This window comes from Anser anser (genome assembly GCF_964211835.1).
Source record: "Anser anser genome assembly, chromosome: 7".
Lineage (NCBI taxonomy): Eukaryota > Metazoa > Chordata > Aves > Anseriformes > Anatidae > Anser > Anser anser.
Window position 1 is genome coordinate 25226767 of NC_139727.1, and position 24350 is coordinate 25251116.

General features: G+C 37.9%; 1 protein-coding gene across 3 annotated transcripts in view; it reads right to left on the reverse strand.

Annotated features, from left to right (window-relative positions):
- MARCHF5 (membrane associated ring-CH-type finger 5) overlaps positions 1-24350 on the reverse strand; it is a 29850-nt gene that overhangs the window by 3013 nt on the left and 2487 nt on the right. For 2 of the 3 annotated variants that reach the window (XM_083844782.1, XM_083844780.1), the window contains exons 2-5: positions 9292-9494; positions 4478-4608; positions 1185-1368; positions 570-736 (exon numbers count right to left, since the gene is read on the reverse strand). In XM_083844782.1, the coding sequence (XP_083700908.1) occupies positions 570-736; positions 1185-1368; positions 4478-4608; positions 9292-9494 (685 nt within the window). The remainder of the gene's footprint in view (positions 1-569; positions 737-1184; positions 1369-4477; positions 4609-9291; positions 9495-24350) is intronic. The other variant, XM_083844781.1, reaches the window with a different exon arrangement.

Below are 24350 nucleotides of genomic sequence, written 5' to 3' on the forward strand. Positions count from 1 at the left end.
ATAGTCAAATCAACCAGGGATACCACTTTATGAAATTGTATCTGCTTCCTCTAAAAAGGAAGCAAAGCAGAGAGGTTATTCACAAAGAAAGATTGTTGTCCTCTCCTTTTTTTCCTACCTCCATTCAAGTTCTATGGAGAGTTTATCTTTCCCCTCTTATTAAAATAAATTAAAAATATTCTTAGAGTGAACAGAAGCTAATACGGAAAGGTTGGGAATGTAAACCCCAGTCTTCCCTTTCAGAACTTGTTCTTAGAAGATACTGGTTCCTCATCTTCATTATCACACTTAATTACTGTTAAGAACTGCCTAGCACAGTAACAGATACAGGTTTCAGCCTTGACCAGGAGAGATTAGTTTCAGCCATAGGGGAAAAAGTCTTTCACACACGTGATGCTTGCCTACTGCTAAGACAGACAGCTTTAAAAGAAGAAAGCATATCTCTACCCTTAATCAAATGCCACTTTAAGTCCCAGCTCAATTCATGCTTTTTACTTTTCCTCCCCCTCCCCCTCAACACTCCACATTCCCATATTATAAATTATGAATCAAACAATACTGAATCTTACCAAGATTGTCCTTTGTAAATTTGAGTTAACACTGCTGAACATCAGCTTGCCAACTATCGTGGCAATAGTAGGGAAAACTAGAGCTCCGCATAGAATACGTGTAGCAGAGACGTGATCGGCCAAAGGGTTGGCCTCTGCTGGAATACGAGGAACAGGACACCCAATGCCTACAGGGGTGATTAGGGAAAGAAAGGATTATGTACAGCCACTGCCTCAAACAGGACATAGAAGGAACCAGCCCTGCCCTCCCCCTTCTTCATCATAAATCTATAGCCCACCAACTTTGTTATTCAGTTCAGTTACCTGAGAACTAGCTTTCTTTTCAGTGAATATTCCATTTCAATTAAATGACTGTATTAATTTTTACTTTCAGAAATGAAGCCAAGATTTTCAGTAGCTTGTTTCATTACTAAGACCTTAACTGAAACCGTGTTCCTGCTCCTATTGGTCTTCCTTCCCCACTAAATACCATACAAACACAATCCAAATAAACTTGATATAACAGACGGAAGGTATGATCACCTTTAACTAAGAATGGCAAAAACTGACCTATCTCCATCTCCTAGAGAGGCAAACTCAAGCTTGGTATTTCCTTTTAAATTTATATCACGTTACCTGGAAATATGCTGTTCAGAATTTGTAGTTTATTAGAGTATTTGCGCCACAGTCTGAGCACATAGTCCTCCCAACGAATCATCTTGCCCAGTATTAGCATGACTGGAATAGTGGGAAGTCCAATCAAAAGAAATAAAGGATCCGCTCTCTCCATGACATCAAGACCTTCTTTGTGACCCACCACCTGGTAAATACATACATATATATTGCTTATCAAGCATAATGCAGGTGAGCAAGCTACTAGCCCTAGCTCACAAATCATTAATCTTGCAGAGACCTGAAATAAAAGTCCCTACCATCTTAAGAAAGGTTTCATGTGCATCTGTATTTGAGTAAAACCAGAAATATTTAAAAATACAAAAACAGAAAGCTTCCCAAAATGCATAGAACTGACCATTATTAGAATCATTACTTATGCAGTCAAATTGATTAGATGTTGCTTATGAAAGGATAAATTGATAGCCAAGTATTTCAGGACATTTTAAACAAAATGTTACTTAGGAATACCTTATGCAACAGAGATCACAGTATTAAAAGTTATTGCTTCCCTAGACAATTCAGTAAGAGGTACATTATTTTCCATTGTAGTGGAAATAGCTGCAAGTTTCACTTGTACCTTACTCAATTTTAAATATGGTTAATGCTATAATTTTAAAGAACAGTAATTACTGATGTGCCTAAACCATTCTTCTGACATAAGAAAAAAAACTTAGCCTTTGCAGCTTAAAACCTACAAATTACAACCGCAACAGAAGAGTACATGATATTTTTTGAAAGAATTTTTTTTTTTTTAAATTAAGTGATCTAACAGGGCTGAGAACAACAAAAAAAGGAACGCTCTTGAAGAGCTGCTGCCTGTGGGAAGTCCACTCAGGATCAGTTCGGGAGGGACACCATCCTGTGGGAGAGACCCCATGTGGAACAGGGGCAGAGTGTGACTGTGAAGGAGCAGCAGACATGAAGCATTAGGACTGACCGCAGCCCCCGTTCCACTGCACTGCTTGGAGGGGAAGGAAGAAGAATGTGGACGGGGAGCGAGGTGTTTTTAGTGTCTCACTGCTCTCGTTTGTTAGCAACAGGCAATTACATTAAACTCCCTATGCTGAGTCTGTTTTACCCATTGTATCAATTAGTGAGGGATCTCCATGTCCTTATCCCAACCCGTGAGCCTTTTTTCTTATTATCTCCCTGTTTTTTTGAGGAAGAAAAGAGAAGGCAGCATGGTTGAGCTGAACTACTGACTTGTGTGCAACACCACACCTTGCTTTGAAAAGCATTCCATCTTATTCTTGTAGAACAGGAAGTTATATTATTTACCACAACTTCTAAAGATAGGCATAACCAGTATTGTTGCCACCAAAAGATTATTCCTTCAAAAAAATTCAGCATTTTTCTTCCAGCTATTTTTACTTTCTTTCACCCAAACTGTGATGTCTAATGTTTTCCTTCTCCTTAATAGACCTCATCCATGCTAAAAAGCCTCACTCTTATCTTTTTGCTTTAGATTACTAGTTCTGTTTTCAGTAACCCTGTACAATTTGTTACTAACTAGGCTTACACCTGAACTCACAATGTTAATCATCTGAAGCTTAACCTATAAAGAGCTTTTGTGCTTCTCTGGCCCTTCAACTGAAGAAAAAGGTCTGCAGTGCATCAGGACAGAAATTGTATTAAACCTATCAAATTTGGAGTAGGAAAGGAATGTAACAGTTCTCTCTTCTCCTAGTTTAATATCCTCCATTATAAGCAAAAATAAGTTATTCTTAGACAGCCTATCATCCGTATGATCAAAAAAACCATTAAACCAGAAGAAAAAAGCTAGTTCTTCAAACCCAAGATTTAACTAGCTGTCTGGATTACATTAGCTGTCAAGTTGTAACCATGTGATTGCTCAGCTAGACCCACAGCTTGCCATTACTTAAGGCCAGAATCTCATTTCAAAAGCAAAACAATTACAGAAAGGAGTATTTATTTTTCCATTTGGTTATGTAGTTCTAGAGAAGCTACATAGATCATAAAAGTTCCTATAGAAAAAGGCCCAGTGCAGCAGAGAGCAAGGAGATAAGGACTAGTACATTTCACTACATTACATTTTTATTAATATAGTTGCTTGCAGTGGCCCTGTAAGTGGCCTCCTTTGGAGGAGGTACTGAAAGTCATTTTGTGTAACTTTTATGCAGGCACTTGACAACGGTACCAGGGAGACCACATCAGCTCATTTGGGCTCCAGCTCAACTGGTTATCACATACATTTTTGCTACGAGGTCATGTACAAACAAAGGCAAAGAGTACACAGTCTTGAGATGGAGTAACTTGAATTGCATGGCAGTACCACACAGTTCAAGAAACAGTAGGTCCACATGACTTACATGGATAAGCACTAGATTGTACATGTAAACTAAGCTACAATTGTGTACTGTAATATCTAAGCATACAGATGCATTTATTGTACAATCTACCTACAACTAAATTTCATCAGAAGTACTTCTATGCTTTCAGGCAAAACAAAGGTTATGGACTAGACACAGTAACTAAAATGGTAGCAAAGGTCCTGCCAGTTATACAATCTATGAAAACTTGTCTTGTAGCTGAACTAGGATAGCTGTGAACAATAGTTAATAGTCCAACACCTGTCAACATCATTTTTATGTTCAAGTAGCAAGGTCTCAAGAACAGAAGTAAGACAGTCTTTTCAATTAACTAGACGATCTGAATAATCAAAACATACTCTTAATCTGAAGTGGTCTGCATTTGTTGTGTATGCATCAATAGCATCATTCAGAGCATGCACATTTTCCTTTACATAACAAAAAAGAGTTAGGACTGAAAAATCCACCATGTCTCAGCCCTTTGAATGTTACCAGCAAAATTTTTTTTCTGCAGGTAAAGAAAAGATCATGCCTTTTCTAAAAGAAATAAAAAATAGGAGTTGCCTACTCATTACTAGTTGTCTGGCACTAATAGCACTTCTTTGATAATGGAAGTGGGTTCACCAGCCTGTCACAAGCAGGGCAGCGAGCAGCAGTAGTGAAGTTTCTTAGGTGTAGACTGTGAATCCAGTTTGAACAGGCGTACTTGGCTTGATCGAGTATGATCAGTTAAGAAGCAAAAAGCTTTCTAACAACCCATCCTAAATTTATTTGCTAACCACATTGAAAGTGATGAAAGCAGCTAAAGCGTATTTTAAGCTAATGAAAGAAAGGAGTTCTAATTTACTAACTTTTTATTTAAAAAGCCTTGCTTTTAAGACTGGTAAGATCTGTAAGATCTAGAAATAGGGAATAGATGTGTACCTGCATCACTGTCACAGCTCCATATGTAACTGCTGTCCAGTATATAGAGCCCACCATTATTCCAGCTGCAGCAAACGGACATGCCTTTGAGATCAGACGATCTGCAAGATCCAAAACGTAAACAACGGGACCTATGACAGAGGAAAAGTAAGATTTCAAGATCTATGTATAAGCATACTGAAGAAAGCTCTCAGCGTCTATCACTGACAAGAAAGCTCAAACTAAGCAAAACATGAATCTGACATCCCACACGTGCTACTTATGAGAACATACAGGTAAAAAGCTACTTAGCTAAGCTTGCAATTTATTTCTACCTACCATTTCATTCATAGCAACATCTTCCGAGAGATAAATACACTCCTTACAGCACTAATTTACACTGCTAGAATTGACTTAGCTCCCTTTGCGCATGTTGAATCAGAATCATTTTTTGTAGAAATCATTTTAGTCTTAGCGGCTTTTTTGCTAGATATTTTAGTTTTCAAAAATGAAAAACTACCAGTCAGTCAAAGTGTACTCCCTAGGTGAAGCTGTCAAAGATCAGCATAAGAATGTTGTCACTAAACTTCATCCTGCTCCACAGCAAGAAATAGCAGCCAATATAAAAGATTCCTTCCACTGGAAAAGAGTTGGATTGCATTCATTGCATTCAGTATTTAACAAGACGACCTCTCAAATATTGGAGGAAAAAAACTTCTTCCTAGGTTATTTAGTGCCTTTGGCAACAATCCACAAATAGAGTTCGTTTCGTTCATGAACAGCTGCACTTCCCAGACTTGCACAGAGCAATGTATTACCCTGACTAACTTTGATGAGATAAGCTGGGGGCATGCTCACAGCTTTTCTTTCTAAGACTGCATGAGAACCAGCAAAGCAAAAGCCAAAAGTTGAAGAGTCAGAAAGGTATGTGTGGAAGCGAAAAACATTGTCACGATGGTCACATTCCACGCTTCTTTTGTATTTGTCAAACTTATCAGCATCATCAGAAAAGTACTATTTTCATTTCATGTTTTAAAACAAGCACTTTAGGATATATTATATACCTTGTCAGAAAGTAAACATAGCTGTTGACTACTTGTGCACACTTTTCACTGTTCTGTGGACATGATTCTACAGAAAGACTTCCTCCTCCAGGTCATACACATTATTTTTTCCTGTTAGATCCCTTCTGCTTTTATTTTTTGCATACTATTTGTACAGCAGTAGCATCCAGAGACTTTATACAAGGACTGCAACTTTTTTTTTTAAAACTGTGCAAATGTTATACTCGAGACCTGCAATTTAAACACAATCTAGCTTATATGCAGGCATGGCAGAAGTAATTGTAAATATGGCTAAGTTATGTATCTGTCCAGTAGGCAGTGCTGAGTAACTAACTTGGGCAGAACTGTGTTTATTTAACTTGTTAATCCAGTTCTGCTGGAGCCTCACGTCTTTATCCTACTACTCATGTACTTTAAATTAGTTACCTTTGTGTGCATCTTCTAGTAGAACATGTGTTCTTTTAGTAAAAAAGCTCTAGTTTTAAGGGCAGGAAGCGTCTTCCCTTGTGGCTTGTAAGACAAAACACCTCACCAGCACCCTGCTTCAAATACACCGACCGATGTAAATTAGTTCTTAAGTAGCTGACAAAGTGTAATTACAGAGAGAATTTATTCTCAAGCCAAGCAATCTGTTGTTGAATAGGTATCAAAATTAAAGTGTTTTTGAAGTAGGAACACTTGACTTAAAATACAGAGATATCAAACAAGCAGTTCAATTGTATTAACAGTTATGTTTAATTTTCCGGACTTAAAAGATTGCTGGGCTATCTATCAATGTATTGAAGTAGCAACAAGGCCATAACTACAAATACTAAATACACAGTAGTTGACACATCTTGACTGCTTCCCACAGTCTCTGAAAAAGCTGGGTTGCACTATTCCGAAAGCTTATATTATTTTGAAGGAGGTGAAGACATGAGACTCATATTGAGTGAGTCTTAAAGGGCAACACAAAGCACTGAAGCTTGCCTTATACATCCTGGCAAAGTGGTAGAGCAACAACAGAAGTCTAAGAAAAATATTAACAAATTGCACCTACTAATCCTAATCATGAAATGAAGTCATGATTACATAATTACTACATAATTAGGTATAGAAGTTTGAGAAGAGACTGGAAAAAATTGTTCCTATACATACATGTTTTAGTTGGCCCTTCAGGGAAAAAGTATCAAGAAAAAGGCAAACACAATCTTTTAGGACGGTGTTAGGGAAGTAGAAATTTAAGAATACTTTTGTATTTTGTACTTTCTTCTTTAATGTGTATGTCAGTGATTTTCAGTGTGGTAAAAACAATCGTGTTTTAACAGCATTTTTTCTGCCAGGATTGGTTTTCTTGTTATTAAGCTGAAATAATTATCTAAAAAGATATATAGGTTTTAAGCAGGTTTTTTTTTTTTTTTTGGAAGAGGAAGCAATATTTTCTTATGTAATTAAAAAAACTATGTAATTAAAAAAACACCTATTAAGAACATGATTATTACCGATCTCTAAAAACAGTATGCACTATTAAATTTTAATTGGAATTATAACATAAAGATACCTCACTAAGAGGGGGGTCGTTTTGATTTGGTAAATACATTAGACTTACACTGTTACTTATAAAGATAATAGCTAATGTTTAAATTGATATATATGTCAATTATATTACCTTTAAAAAAAAAAAAGCTGTGTTAGGTGCCTTTCACAGGCACCTATTTTCAGAAATGTTTCCAGCAGTACATTAGAGAAGTCTTAATGTAAGTAAGCTTTTGAACCATGATACCTCGTGGAAACTTGATTATTTGCAACATCTTACCTACTCTAGCAACCTTCGTCTTCAAATGCTATGGCACAGAGAGGGGGCTACTGGCAAGACTGCAGGAAAACATCTTACTGTCCTAACTCTGCCTGATGTGACCTTGACTGACTTATAGTTGAGTTGTGATATAACAGTTCTGGGTTACTAAAAAGAGCTACAAAAAGGGCACAACTGTCTCACTTGCTTAAGGACTTGAGCTCATAACTGAGCATGGATGAACCCAAAAGTCATTCTCCTGTTCTGCTACAAACTTGTGTGACAGCACGTAAGACATCTGAAATTTTATGCCCCTTTCATCTTTACCATGAAAAAAGCTGATATTGTGAGGGGAAAATATATCAAAAGATTCCAAGAAACCTGCATGCAAGAGCTGAACAGTCTCATAGAAGGATTTCAGGCCAGCTTTATCAGAAGTAGAAATGTTAGTATTTAGGAATCTTAGCTCTCAAATAAAGCAAGTATGCCACAAATTACCAGAACAAATGAAAATGCCTGTTTGTGTACACATCTTCTACAAGCTACAGTTGTTTCCTCTCACGCCCGTTACCAAAATACAATGTGAACGCATCTCATATAAACTTCATGCACCTCACATACACAGCTTCAAGTTTTGTGGCACACTTTCAGTGTCCAGAGATAAAATCCCCCTTTACCCTCCCCCAAGGTACTGCTAATTTATCATCACTTGATGTCTTCCCTACCATGAAGATTGATTCCTCTCTACCTTACCCTTATTAGCAAAGCTGACTTGGGGACTGATATAAGAATAACATGGTAGTAAGTTATCATGCTGTTTTATGTTTTCTTGTGTATCACCAATATTTTCCTTCCCCTTGGCAATGTGTCAGTAATCAAAAGTTTCCTTGCACCTTAATTTTTTCAACCCTTATACTAACAGAAAAGAGGTCCTATCCCTAGAAACTGACAATGCAAGCCATTTTCAATTGTTTCATTACAGAAATAAAATCCTATAAAGTCTTACTTAAAAATCCTCTAAGTGACTAAGACACATGCTATAACAGCATTTAACAAGCTGTTATACTTTTGATCAAAATTGAAGTTTCCAGCTGCTATAGTAATGGAAGGACAGCAGCAAAATATAAAATTGACTGGAACAGCATTACTGTTGAATATGAACTGCCCTGTTCATCTTAGCCCCACATTGAACATGAAACATAGTAAAGGACACTGCGTGTGACAACAATAATTATTTGTGTATTTCTGTGTGTGGGAAAGGAGAATCAAATTACTGTATCAATTACTCAGGGCAACATGCCCTGCTCAATATACCTTGTATAGCATATGGGCAAAAGGGGGTCCACTGGAATAAAAAAGCAACAACTGTTATTTTAACTATTTGTACCATATTGTGGCAGAGTCCTACTTAGCTACTCAGGTGAGTAGACTCTAGAAGACTATCTCCAACTTTTTTTTTTCACCTTGACAAACAGAGCCACAGCAGTGCCCAGCAACCAAATACAGATATTCTGCCTCTTGAGTACAGAGGCAATATGCACTCAGGAATACTTCCCAAACAAAGTAAAAATGTTTTTCAGGTAATGCAACAGGCTGCCCAGTAAGGTTTCTTCTTACGGATTTCCTTTTATAACCGCTTCTCTGCATGCTGAGAAAAAAGGGGGAATGTGTTTATGTACTAATACGGCAATTGGTGAAGGAAGTCCCCACTCTGCTCAACAAGGGGGAAAGAAATCACATTAACCATACACTAATTATAGGTAAATCACCTGTAAGACTTACTAATATACTTAAGTTGAACATATCCAAAATTTGCAGGAGATATTTAACTAAGCCATCAAATATGACGTAAGCATAATACAATGTTTCTTGTCTGGAAAATGGACTAGAGAAGTTTCCAATAGAACTGACTCTGAGCATAAAAAGGCAAAAAATTAAGAACAACATGCAGAAACAACCAATTATATATGTTTAAATTTAAATGATGTATGTCTTACCTAGCTTTGGAAATACTATTAAATATTCTGCATTGCACTGAGGACAAGCAACTCTAGCAGTACTGTTTCCTCTTTGCTTTTCATCCACCCAGCGCTGTAGACAAGTCTGATGAACCCATTTCGTGGAGCCCCTGCACCTGCAAGGTCTCACCCACTCTGCTGTCCGATCATCCTCATCGGTAGCAAAACAAACCCAGCAGCTTCTGAAATTACAGGAAGGAAAAAAAAAAGATTTTTGCTACTTTTAAGTGCTTAAACTTTCACATGCATTTTTAGAAAGTGTGCACCTAGAAATGATTTCTGTTGCTTCACGCTTAATCACTAAAAATGCAGGTATTTTGTACCACAGACTTGTTCTGGTATTAACATAATATTAGACAGCTAGGTAGATGCTTAATACATTCTGAATTACTAATTCATCTTTTGGATCATTTATAACTTAAAAAGCACTGAGACTGTAGTCCAACCTCTATTTTTAATTGTATTATCATTATCTCCTTCCATACAAAACATTTTGTAAGTTTTAAAATTAAAAATGCAAAATCTGTACAGTAGTCTGTTACCTGGGAAACTTAAATCCAATGCACTTCCATGACAAAACTCACAGAAATGATAAAATGTAACAAACCTGAAAAAAATTGTACCGAATTCCTTTATCTTATAAAAAAATTTGTTTTGATACATTGGATAATATAAATTACAAAGTCAACACTACTACGACATCAACACTACTACAACACTAGAGAAGGAAAGGTCTGCTGTCTGAAGAGTTACCTGGATATACAATTAGTATGTTTCAATACTTCAAGCTTCAAGTTAGAAGCTGACGAAATTTAAGCAAGGAAAAAACGTCTAACAATTTCCTTTTAAAATCTCACTATTTTGGGTAGCATTCTGTTTGTTAACTAGAACAGTTTTCCTACAGAATAGTCATGTTTTGTTTACAGGAATAGCTGGGCCTGCAAACTATTTCCAAGAGCTTCTTTTAAAGCATTGAATCTTTTTTTATTTTATTATTTATAGTAGTGGAAATATACTGAAATTAAGCTGCAAGTGTGTAAGAGGATAGTGTAACTTGTAGCACTTATAACTGGCAAACGTGAAAGAATGCAATTTAAGATGTAGATTCCAGGGAAGACTGCACAAAAAGGAATTTCAATATTGAACAGTAACATCAGTAAAACTAATGTAACTGATCTGTCCACATATGCAGTTTTAAGTATAGAGCATACTACAGTAGGTGCAGATGCAAGTTCCCTGACATTTCTGCTCTGAAACCAGAACTGCATCAGTGCACATTCATGAAGACTGCTCAGTTTGAAGACTGACATCCTACATCAAAACTACAACTTGTTTCATTCATCCTAATGGGAAAGTAAATGTGAAGTCTGACTTGGCTTCTTCCTGCCCTTCCCCGCACCACCTGTTTAAACCAGAGTCCTTATGTTATGCCCTCATGTAACACAATCCACCTGTTTATCTTCCTGGTGGCTCGAAGTACCTATGGCAGCCTAAATGGCATTAGCCTTCCAGAACAGGAGGAAAGACAGACAAGCCCTACGTTAGTAAGAGTCTAGATGAAAAAGCTGCAACCACTACAAAGACATGACAGTATTACCAAGCATCACAGATATTCTGGTTCATTGCACTTGATCAAGGAGTTCTTAAAGAACTCCAGTTCTTATGTTTAACTGTTGTGCTTTTTTTTTTTTTTTTAAAACACCAAGAAAACCCTTGTTTATTGTAAAAACAAACAATACAAAGTGACTTGTAGCATAGTTCATCTTCCACAGTTTTATTCTTTGCTCTGTTAATAGGTAAAGTTTCACTCACTCACTCCACATCCTATTTAAGTCTACATTTGTAACTTAGATTTTTGTTTCTCAGCTAGGAGCTTTACAACAGAGCTACTTAGGGCTGTAGGTGCCAGTGAGGCAAGATGCCACCAAGCCACAGAAGTTTGAAGTGTATTCAAATAAGAGATTTCAGCGTGAAAGTAATCTTGTTGCGCTTCAGTTTTAACCAGTGAATTTGTCCATGAGTGCCCTGTAGATTAAGTTCTATTCAAGTTTTCTGTTTATGTTAATACAAAAATCTGCACCATCTCCTTAATTGCTTCATCCAATTTCTTGCCAGGCAATCATATCTGAAAAACTGGAAGACCCATGAAAAGAATAACAAAGTCCTTTACAGACTTAAGTCGATAGCACGTCATGAATAATGAACAGTAAATTCCTTGTATTTTTGTCATCAGTTTTATCTCTTTCCATTGACAGCAGCTGTAGCAGAAAGAGCTAAATAAAACCATCTCAAAACAAGCAGCTCAGCTCTTGCCAGATTTTCCATTTTCTTGTACTGAATAAAATATGACCTTGATTCTCACTACTGAATGAGGTTGCTACTCAGATAACCTGAAACAGAAAAGGCTGACAAGGCAGAACAAAGCATTGTTTCTGATAGAAACTCAAACCTTTTTTCCTTGATGACTTTCTACAGAGCCAAATCAATACTACTAATGTATTTTTCCACACTTCCTTGGCTAAAAAAAAAAAAGCACACCACATACAAAAAGCCAGCCAGTAATTTCACTTTGAATATAAGATTACAAATGCCTTTTAGATTCAGCTCCCCATTATCTAAAGCTGCCCAGTGTCAAAAATTCTATTCCGAATGAGAATAACTCACTCACTGTGTCCGTTTCATTCTCCAAAGATAAACTCCCTTCAGGAGACTGCGCATGTCAAGAGCAAGCACATAGATAGAAAGCTGTGCTAAAGACCTGCGAGCCTGCACTCCAAATGTTGTACAAGTAATTGGGAAATCCAGGGCCTGCCTAAAAAGAGGTTTCTCCAACCCATCAGTTCATTGCTAAGGAAGCCATTCTCCTTGAAGCTATAGCTCCACCGCCCCAGTAAGATCCTGCAGAAGAACAGGCATACCTACAGGCAGACTGCTCCCTGTTTTATTGGGTTATATTCCTTCTAAAGGTTACTTTCTTATTCAAATCAGCCTTAAATAGCAGGAAGGAGAGGCTCTAATTCATGTTACTGAAATCAAATTTGCCAGTCTGTGAGAGCTGAATTAGTCATGACACAGCTTTGTTTTCAGGCAGGCGTGACTGTGTAAGCAATACAAAAAGTAATTTCAGAGCAATATGTTAGTTGTATACTACCAGTTAGAAGTTCTCAAAAATCTTTAAGGCCCCATAAGCCCAGTGGACATTCCTGGGTCCCCAACACTTAATGGAAAGAGGGCTTGTGAGACTGGGACAGCACAGCTGTTTATAGCCTGGTTCCAAGTATTTGGTGCTGCAAGCCTTGGAATTTTTCCCTAACGTTCAGTGGCATACACATAGGACCTGCAGGTAAAAGCAGAAAACAGAAGAAAATTGTCCTAGGACTTTTAGCAGGACTTAACACTTACCATGAGCTAGAAAGCATTTTCCTCCCATTACAGATCCTTCATAAAATACAAGAAATCTCTAAGAATTTTTTTTTATTCCTCCCACGTTATAAAGCATATCACTTTTCCTCAAAGAAGCTAAGATTTGCTTTTATCTTGATATCAGAGTAAAGCATCCTTATTCTGCTAAGCAGTAAGTGCCTGAATGCCTCATCACAATTGAATTTCACATCCAAAAAGAGTGAAAAGGCTGAAACACATCTCATAACAATGGCAGCACAATGAATCAATGCGTACAGACCTATGTATCACATTGGGAGAAGTTGGTTAGCAGAGGAAGACTACAGCAGGATTAGACAGAGCACCACTATTTCCCCAGGCCTCACAGCACTTCATCTTCAACCCAAGTTCTGTCTATCAAACTCCAGAAGTCCTTACAGTGTCCTAAGAAACGATAGGGTGTAATGCTGAGAAAGATCTAGAAACAATAGTAACTAACCTTTACTGCAGAAGTAGTACTTTTGTCAAAAACAGCAGGGAAAGTTGAAATAAAGAATATCAAGCTAACATTGGCATTAACATATGGCCACACAACCAGTATCCATATAAAGGCCCTGACTTCCTCTAATCATTGAACAGCATTGTTTAAACTGAGTTCTAAAAAGCTTTTTAAGAAGTCCACAGATGACTAAAACCTAATAAGCAGTCAATCAAATGCATAAAAGCAAAACAAAGTAATTAGCTAGAAAGTGTACCAGAAAGATCTAGTGATTACCAGAAGTTCAACTTAAATTTATTTATATGCTCTCAATTATAGCTCCAATTAAGGAGAAATATTTTACACTTGAGTTAACCGCACTATATAAAGGCAGAGATACAAGTAAAGGACAGTTCACAGAATCCTGCTGGCAACTTTCTAGCTTGTGGATAAAATTAAACCTTGGACTGCCAGCCACCACCTATTGTGCTTGGATCGTGCCTTACAAGGCTTTACGGCCTTTGCTTCCATCCAACCTTCAACATGAAACTCCCCACAGATGTAGTTATCATACATTTAAGCACTTCCAAGCTCTCATTGGGTTTTAGTCCCTAATTTATCAATCAAAGAACCTAAACTAATGGTAAAAAAAATACTTCTAATTCAGGACAAATTAAACTGCTGCAACCAGTTACTCAAGCCTATGCCTTTTGTAAAGACTTCAAAATTCAATTATCTTAAAGGCTTTATTTAATATTACCGTACTATTTCACTTTCTCCAAAGGAAAATTTGAGAAATTAGCAAGGCTCAGTGGCCTTACTGTGGGTCTCTACATACACAGAGAACTTTACTGTTATAAACATTTGTTTTATTTAAGGGGAGATGGAAAACAGGGCCCACCTAAAAATGTGCAAAGGGTAAATCAGGCAACACCATTACTCATGTAATAAGCACCTTATTACTGAAACATTTTTACTCATTAAGCTGACATTATATTTTAGCAGTGTGGCATACACCTCTAGCAATCTAGGACACTAAGCAACTGCTAGGGGGCAGTAACACTTGATTCTTACCATGAGACTGAAGAAGAAAAAGTGACTAAAACCAAATGGGGGAAAAAAAAAACATGCACACAAATTACTTCCAAAACTGAAAAATGGGTTGAATATTATTCAAGTGGGAAGGCTTAACACGTGGTCAAGTGTACACAGCATGTACTGAAGAATTTTAATAGCATTAAGTCAATGCCTTAAACATTTGAGATTCTTATAATACAGATAGCATACTACAGGGAAAAACATTCTTAGCGTTGTTTGACAAAGCCAGCAATGATGATGAACCTAGAGAGTAAAAACTAACAGTAATATGTAATATTGCTAATGTAATAGTACCACTGTAATAACAGTAATATGAAACATCTAGCAAGTTATGTTTTAGATGGCTATATACAAATACTTCCTTCATGTTCCTTTAAGCATCTTAACCACGTATGAATTGCCTGTAGTGCTCACACCACCGTATGGCAGAATGTCTGAACACTCCTCTGAGGAGGAAAACGAAAAAAACAGGAGAAATTGTTTCATGTCTCAGCTTCTCTCAGCACCTAACTGCAAAGCATAATGTAATGCGTAATCAAAATAATAAGAAGCAAGATCAGCTAGAATTTGTATACTAATATTTACCCTGGCTGAAGGAAGAAAAGCAGCTAGCGTGTTCAAGATGCTGGAAGAACTCCAGATGGCAAGACGACCACACACAGCATTCTCCAACTGATAACATGACCTGCTAGTAAGGTAGAACACCCAACTTCTGACAAGCTGAACTATCTGATTTTTATACCAATAAGAGATTAAAGGAGGATGGATTATTATTTGACACTAAAAAAACCTTTGTTCTATCAACACTGCCAGATTTAGCAAAGGAAGACAGCTTAAAACCTCAAAGTAGATTTAAAAGTCATTCTTCCTGTAATTCATCTGCAATCTACTGTATTAAATTCTTACATCAGTCCTCACTCCCCAGGGATATTTTACACATTTCTCTATGTGCTAAACTTTGATTTTTGTCTGTTTCCATGGTTTCCAATGCATCAAATTTACTTGCCAGACAATAAAAGCATAGCAAACAAGAAACCATGTATCTGTCAAACTTCAATCTTTTGAGGCCTCCTGGGAAAAGTGTCTTTAACTACACCCTTGATCACAGTCATCATGACCTGAATTCTACTCTTTTGCGGGAGAAAAAGATTACTTGCATCATTGCTTTCAGTTGCTCAGTCAAAACCCTCTCCAGCTAGACAGTGACACTTCAATTAAACCAATGCATACAGAATGTTGGCAAAAAACATTTAATCAAGAACAACGCACAGAAAATGACTCATTTAGCTCTCCATCTTATAATGCTCAATGACTACAGATAAAGAGAGGATAGGGAAAGGTTTGAGTGAAAAAATATCAATGCCAGCAGCAGAAAATTAATTTGAGGCTCTAAAACGCAGGAGGCTGTTTCTTAGTATAAGGAGACTCAAAGCATGCTAAGATGTTATACAAAGACACTGCTTTTGCTTGATTACACATACAAAAATTTCCACAGTCAGTGTTCCCAGAAAACAGCTTTCTGACATCATCGCAGAATTAAACGAATTAGCATTGAGGCAAACCTTGACATCAAAACAACTCTGCTTACTGCAGCTTGCTCGGAAGCGCTGCCCATGCACCAAGGTTAGGTATCACTGCACAACTGCTTCATGCTTCATCACGGTTCGGTTATTAGCTGGGCCATTTGATGAGCAATAACTATACCCATTTGTCCTGTATCAGCCAATATGCAAGTTTAAACAAGTGTTCAGTTGACGTAAAAGAATTTAACCTTTAATCGTTCAAGTTCTGAAGGAATAACAAGCATTAGTCCTTCATATCTCCTGGAAGATTTACTTTTCCATAACAGAAGGTTAACGTTTACTTATTAGCTTCCTTAAGCAAGCGCTAGCCTTATCTGTTTTCAAAGATTGGCATCAAGATATTTTTAATCTGTTTTAAACTGGAATGTTAAATACAACAGCCAGTCTCAAAAAGACAAAAAGACCTAAGTTTCCACTAAGGAAAAAGCATGAAACAACGTAAAATATGGGGGGAAGGGGAAGAGAAAACACATCAGAAAAATACCAATACTGGTAATTTGTGGTATATGTATAAAGTAGATAGCAGATGTTACAAATATCAGAAGCAACATAAATACAGAATAGATCAATGCTGACACGTCTAAAATTGTATCCATCTTGACATTAAGCCTGTGCTGTGACAAGCACAGGATAAAAGAGAAGAAATGCAGTTACGTTCCATTCAGTCTGCATTAAGTGAGCCAAACGTGCAGTAATTTTCCAGTATCACACATGTAAAAATACAATTTAGTCTTTAGGCATAATACATTTAGAAGTAAACACATTAGCATCAACTTAGAAACCAAACCTATGGCTGCTCACTTCACGTTCCCTTCTTAGGCAAGGTAACTGTGAAATGTTCAGTTTCTTGTACAATACATACCTATGGAGTTCCGTGGTTAAACTGGGTAAGCAATTTTTGTTCTGTTCATCCAAAGAAGAAAAATAGGAAATGGGGTTCTAAAGCTGCAAAAATTGGCAGGAAGACTCCAAAGCAAGCAAATTGCTTTGAATTCAAGAGCTTATAAAATAGATGCTATTACTCAAGTTATATTCTCAGTTTATAACTTCTATTTTTAACAGTATGAGAGCACAAACCAAACAGCTCTACAAGAGCCTGCCATCTTACACCTTCCTAATATTCACAATAAAAACTGAACAATTTGAGACAAAGATCACAAAAAAACGATTCAAAATGTTTTTTTAAACTCCAAGAAGACATTCTTGATATTAGTAGCTCAAAATCAGCTACTAGCTAATTAGTTATTAGCTCAAGAACAGCTACTCAAATTTGGCAGGCTCTGAACATTTGGAAGAGCCTTTACTCTGAGTAAATGTGACCCAAACTCCAAGGAGCCTGACCATAACATTAAGTAACTCTCCCCTGTGCCCTGCAGAACCGGCTGCATGACTCACCAGCAGAGCAATCACAAGCACTCAGAACATGGCCTTCTGTAATGATATCCTTCACAGAAGGCTAACTTGTGCTGGCACATTTTAAGTCCAGTATAAAATATTGGCTTCTAAACAAAGTATTCAAATCCCAGGAAGAAGAGAAACATAGATAACATGAGGCAGGATCAGAAAGCTACATAAAGGAGACATTACAACCTTAAAATAATGTCTTTTTAAATTCTGATTTCCTGGAAAGATTGTGAAGAAATCAGATTAGATTCAAAAGACTAGATACAAATGGCTTCTTTAAAAAAAAGACAGAAAAATCACTGAACACCAGCTACTTTTACCCACTGAAATTCTATTATTCACCACCTTTGCAATGTGTTAACACTGTCTTGTTAATACATATACCTTGACAAGGCACATCTCCTCCATAACCAGTACAGTCTGCTCATGTCATGCATTGCAACTGCAGTCCTAATGCTGCGTTGTCTCTCTGCATACGTCGGGATTGCATCTAGACCTTGTATCATAGAATCATTTGGGTTGGAAGAGACCACAGGAGATCTTTAGTCAGAGCTCACAGCCAAGGCAGAAGCAACAATGAATTCATACAACATTGTCAGAGCTTTCTGCATCTGGGTCCTGAAAAGCCCCCTGGACAGAGAATCCACTGCTTACCCTGGACATCCCATTCCAGAACTCAACTGTCAGTATCATTTGTCCCCCTGCCTCAAGTTCAAATTTATGATCAGTGTTTCTCATCATCCTGCCAGAAGTCTCCAAAAAGCACCAGATTCTACCTTTTCAATAACCTCCTCAGTAGGTATTAGAAGACTATTACTTGGTCCTCGCAATTCCGTTTCTTCATACTAAACAGGAACTGTTCTCTCTTGTTCCTCCTAGTAAATCATGTGCCCCATACCTTTAGGCACTTAATGCATCCTTAATTAGTTTCATTTAGAACCATTAAACAGAAGCACTTGCTTAAAATAACTTAACCACTTCAGACTGGGTCCTTCATTCTTCCGCACTGAAGATGGATTTGTCATTTTTTTATTTTTACTTGTGGGAAGCCACAAGTGCCAGTAAAAACGAGCACGTCATGCACTCTTCGGATAAAGATGGGTATTACAGCCTATAACAAGCTAGCACACACCTCGTTCTGTTGCTGAGAGAGGAAAAATAAGATCAGAAAGTGATATCACTTTCACACACAGAACTACCCACCCTCTCTGCAGCAGAGTAGGACCAGAAGCACATTAGGATGACAGAAGCATCAAACAAACAAGCCCTAAACACCTTGCATATTCACTACCACTTTAGTTTTGTAGCATCTTTTTTAGAGCAAATTTAATATTTGAACCTTGTAGTTTATCTTTCTCTGTAAATTACATATATTAAAATAGTTACTCGATACATCTGTGTTAGGTGCCACAAGGTTTAACTTCAGCAAGCACTGTAAGACACCATGCCCAGGGTCACAGTTAAGCAGTATTATGTAGAAGCTACCGATAAACTGTCTTTTGTACAGCTTTTTAGATGAAGTAGTTGCAACACATGAGAATATTTGAATGCCTTGACAATCAATGTATGTGGGATACTAAGATTTTTAGTACCAAATGGGATAAACAGCTTCTCAGGAGTTTCCTCACACTTAAATAACAGGGCCAGTTACCTACCTGCAGGTAGAAGTTCACTGTTAAGTAGCTGCTAAGTTTAAACATTTAAGTTTGTCCTTAAGCATATCAAAGCAGATGCCAAAATGGAAATATAGTGCACGTAAGTTGAAAGTCAAAAGGTTAAGATAGCTTATAAGTAACATTCCGACACTTTTATACAGATGGGCAAAAGGCATTCTACAGCCCTGCAATCAGTCTTCCCTAATCATCTTTACTGGTAAGACACAGGAAGAACCCAACCTATGCAGAACCTTTGGCAATAGGGGGATGTACCTGGGATGAAGCTATAATGAAAAAGGAAAGCTATTAGTTACTACTGCTTCAAATTTTCATTATTCAAACTCGCTCTGAAATGTATATATGATTTTGCTTTTTCCTTCCTGTATCAACATCAGCTTTCAATTAGTTGGAGTAGGAGACAGGAAAGAATACCTCGGTTCCTTTCTGGTATAGATTAACCCAGCACAACCCAATTCTTTACTCTTTTACTTTATAAGCAAGTCAAAACTACTCTAGAGGAACAACAGAAAGACAGGTACTTCTGGTTGCTGACAGACTTCAACCAGAAGCCTGGTAAAGCCCTCTTTCAACAAACAGCATTTAATTGTTTGTATTGTGTAAAAAGAAACCAGTTCCTTTGGTTAGGGCAATGGAGAGAGGCATGCTTAATCAGCACAAATAGGACAAACAGAATTGCAGAGAAAATACTTCTTGAAAAGTAAGAATACTACATAAAGTCTGTGAAGTGTCTTACATTGTTTATTACCCTGCATATCTTATCTGGTTGAGCTCCACTCCTACAAAGATTTATTCGTGTGGCAATTTTAGTCAGTGAGACAATTCGAAGTGCACAAAATCCAGTGCTAGCTCAAAGAAAGCTCTTAAACCAAGGACCACATTGCACTAATTATATTGGTTACGCTGCAGCATTCAGGTCTTAATCCTAACCCATGTCTTTGCTTAGGGAAGTATCAAACAGCTAACAGTGCAAATAAACCTAAATCAGAGCCCACACTTCTGAAGAGCAGGAGGAAAAGATTCATACCAAAACAGACACCATCACACATGTAGAACAGAATAAAAAGAGCAACTGGAAGTGATGTACAAAACACTGTTTTTTTATTGAAGAAAATAACCAAATCAGACCACAGTTCAGAAAACAAAGAGAACCCATGAACTTGCTGTTTTGCGACTTTTGAACCTCAATTGCTAGCATCTTTCTGACAAATCAGTGCTCTAGGAAAGAAAATCCAGTTGTAACATTATTCCTCTCTTCATGGTATAAGTAATTTCTTAAGAAAACTCTAACTCTGCGTGTCATCTTTTAATTGATTTTAAAGTCTACCTGCAATTCAACCAGATGTATTCCTTTAAGAGAACAGGAACGGCAAGGGGAAATGGCAAGACAGCCACATGATGTTGCTCTACTTTCCTTCAAGAAAGGCTACACATCAACCCACAGCTGAAAGAACTGCTATGTATTCAGCAAGTAAAGCATACCAATTTGTAAACTAAACCATGCTAAAATGATCACTACACTGATTCTTCAGAGCATACCTGTGCAAACCTTCAACAGATTATCCATCACATTTTGACTAACATCTTTAAATACTTAAAAAAAAAAAGGCAAAAGTGACTCCGCTGGTCAGATAGCAAGTATATTGGAGGAAGGCACTGTCTTGAGACAGTAAAAACCTACCGCAAATCACCACAGAACATCCTCTAAAAACAACAAAAAAGCAATCTGAACCCTTGGTATAACCAAATTGCAAGAGCAATCCACACATAGTACTACTGAAGTCAAGAAAACAAAGCTTAAAAATATTAGCACATCTTTGCATTATGGCTCACATTAATGTGAGAACAGGCAATGATACGGCTAGGAAAAAGCAGGTGCATGGCTAAACACTTGTTTTTGCTTTGAAGACAGCAGATTGACCAGATTATCACCACTAAATATAAATCAGAAGCTATCTAATGAAATGTTTATCCTAAAAGTAACAATCTTTAAAAAGAAAAAAAAATGACAGCTTCCAAGATTATTTTTGAATGAATCAAGTATTTACATCACCTGGGCTTTCCATCAACGTGGGCTTGTCACTGACTTCACTATGACAGGTACCTGTTTAACAACTTTCCAAAATCTTATCACTTCAAAAGGCAACTGTTCAGTCAACATAGTAAAAAGACTGCACAGTAAGATTAACAGTGAATAGTTTTGTTTTCTCATATGTTTCAGCAACAGTAACTCTGAGTCCCAGGCAAGCCCTCTAAGGCAGCTGCGGGGGTACTAGGTACAGGGTCACTGCTAACTGGCGGCCCCGCAGTAGCAACCCAGCTGTTAGAGAGCTACCAAACAGCAAACTGGCAGGATATAAGTACAAGCTTTAAAACATACTGAATTTCCACATTATTTATGCTTATAAACAGAGCTACAGAATTACATTTAACATGCAAATGATACAGGAAAAATGTATTTAAAAAAATAAGTTTCTGATCAAATCTAGCACCAAAACCTACTAGAAAGTTCAGCATCTTAATTTCAACATTACCCAGAAAGAATGAAAACGTCTGAAATACACATGAAGAAGCCAGAACACCTGGTCCAAGGGCTGCACAAGGCAGCTCACAGAACTTATGAACATTCAGTTGGCAGAACTGCTCTTAAACAGTGCAGAGACAAAATTCACAGAAACAAAAGACAAAATTAACTGAATAGAAAACCTGAAAATACACAAAAAAAAACTTCCACTTTAAGGCTTTTTTCAAATAGGTATTTGAAAAACATAAGGACTCAGTTCATAATGCTGGCATACGAGGCACAGTAATTTCACTGTAAAGGTTCAAGATCCTAAAACCATTCAGTGTCAAGTTATTTCTGGGTATTTCCTTAAGAAAGGAAAACGCTTTTGCATTAAAAATACATACAGCACATGAAATGGCCTCTACCTATTAAAATTTGACAAATGCCTTAGGACTGACTTCCAAGTAAAGCTTCTCTTGCACACTCAGAGCAATAGCTACAATTTCTAAGGCATTTCCAAGTAATCTGGTAATTTTAATTAAATTTTGAAAAATGTTTTTAAATTGATTAACAAAACACACCCTGCCGCAATTCTAATTTTTCAAATGGAAATTCCTATTATTCTGTGATTTAGGCATTAAAAACATGAATGAAGGGATTTAAAATAATAAAACCTCATTATTTAGACCAATAAACACTACATTCTAGTGCATGCACCATTCCAGGAGTATGGCCCTTTACAGAATTCTGCATGCAGCAAAGGATGGCATTTTAAGGCTATTTCCCAGCCTGTTACTCAAACATGAGCCAGAAGAAAAAATGACAAAGATGGAAATCCCAACCTGGAGGCAAGAAAGGATCATGATGGGTGAGCAATTGGCTAACGGGCAGGGCCCAAAGGGTTATGATAAATGGAGCTGCGTCAGGCTGGCGGGCGGTCACCAGTGGGGTCCCTCAAGGCTCCATTTTAGGGCCGGTACTTTTCAATATTTTTATAAACGATCTGGATGTAGGAATAGAAGGTATTTTGAGCAAGTTTGCTGATGACACCAAACTTGGAGGAGTTGTGGACTCGAATGAGGGTGGAAAGGCCTTGCAGAGGGATCTGGATAGGTTGGAGAGCTGGGCGATCACCAACCGCATGAAGTTCAATAAGAGCAAGTGCCGGGTCCTGCACCTGGGGCGGGGAAATCCTGGCTGCACGTACAGACTGGGCGATGAGACGCTGGGGAGCAGCCTAGAAGAGAGGGATCTGGGGGTCGTGGTAGACAGCAAGTTGAATATGAGCCAGCAGTGTGCCCTGGCGGCCAGGAGGGCCAACCGTGTCCTGGGGTGCATCAAGCACGGCATCGCTAGTAGGTCAAGGGAGGTGATTGTCCCGCTCTACTCTGCCCTGGTGCGGCCTCACCTCGAGTACTGTGTGCAGTTCTGGGCACCACAGTACAAAAAGGACATGAAACTGTTGGAGAGTGTACAGAGGAGGGCTACGAAGATGGTGAAAGGCCTGGAGGGGAAGACGTACGAGGAACGGCTGAGGTCACTGGGCCTGTTCAGCCTGGAGAAGAGAAGGCTGAAGGGAGACCTCATCACAGTCTACAACTTCCTCGTAAGGGGGTGTCGAGAGGCAGGAGACCTTTTCTCCATTAACACCAGTGACAGGACCCGCGGGAACGGGGTTAAGCTGAGGCAGGGGAAATTTAGGCTTGACATCAGGAGGGGGTTCTTCACAGAGAGGGTGGTTGCACACTGGAACAGGCTCCCCAGGGAAGTGGTCACTGCACTGAGCCTGTCTGAATTTAAGAACAGATTGGACTGTGCACTTAGTCACATGGTCTGAACTTTTGGGTAGACCTGTGCGGTATCAAGAGTTGGACTTGATGATCCTTTAGGGTCCCTTCCAACTCAGGATATTCTATGATTCTATGATAATCACCCAGATTAGTTTCTGGAATGCCACAAACCCAAAAACTCCAGACAGCAGTGTCTTTTTATGGTCACATTAATTTCTCCTGCCCCGTTGCATTCATGCTGTAGCAATCCTTCAGCTAAGCATAAAATCCTTAGCTAGAAATTTCAAGCTACAAACTAATTACATCTTGACAGCTATTTACCCTTTTTTTTTTTTTTAGAAGTGTGTTGCTTGTCAAAAAAGTAGTACAGACTAAAATTATGCATGAAAAGTAAGGAGGATGGAGTACAAGGTCCTAAAAGGAAAATGAATCCCAGGCAACAGTGCTGAGATGCTAGAGACACTCTGTACTAGAGAAATCCAAATTGCTTTATTAAAGAAGTTGTACAACCCAAGAGCCCAGCGAAACCAGATGTCCTCTCACAAATACATAATTTAAGAACTTGCTCTAAGAGCTCTGACCCTTCTGTATGAAGCAGTGAATACTTTCCAGTCTACAGCAAAAATTTACTCCCAATACAACAGTACACCACCACTCACTCAGTGTGACCACCTAGTTGGAACAGAAAGCTAATTTTTTCCTTCTAATAACCTAAATATTAGATTCAAATGAAAGCCTTATTCACTGAAAAGCTATTTTCTGCATCCTTCACTATGAGATCTCAATTTAACACTATGCTCTTTGTGTGCAATTATAATGCATTAACAGTTACTCTTAAGCTTTTGCATGTTTTCTTGCTACCCAAGAAAATAAGCGCCTGTGCTTAGCAATAAGGATAACAGGATGGAAGAAGAGGCACTTCAGGCCTTCAGAATCCCTACAGAGAATTAATCCACAGGTTATGTTCCCCAAAGTGAAATATCAAAGGTTTATCTTGACCATAGCTACATACAACATGAGAGCAGTTATGCATCATCTTGAGAAATACCAGATGAACGGAAATGGGTTTCTTCTAATGTAACCCCACTGTATAAACACAGTAGGCAAAACAAAACTTCTTTATAC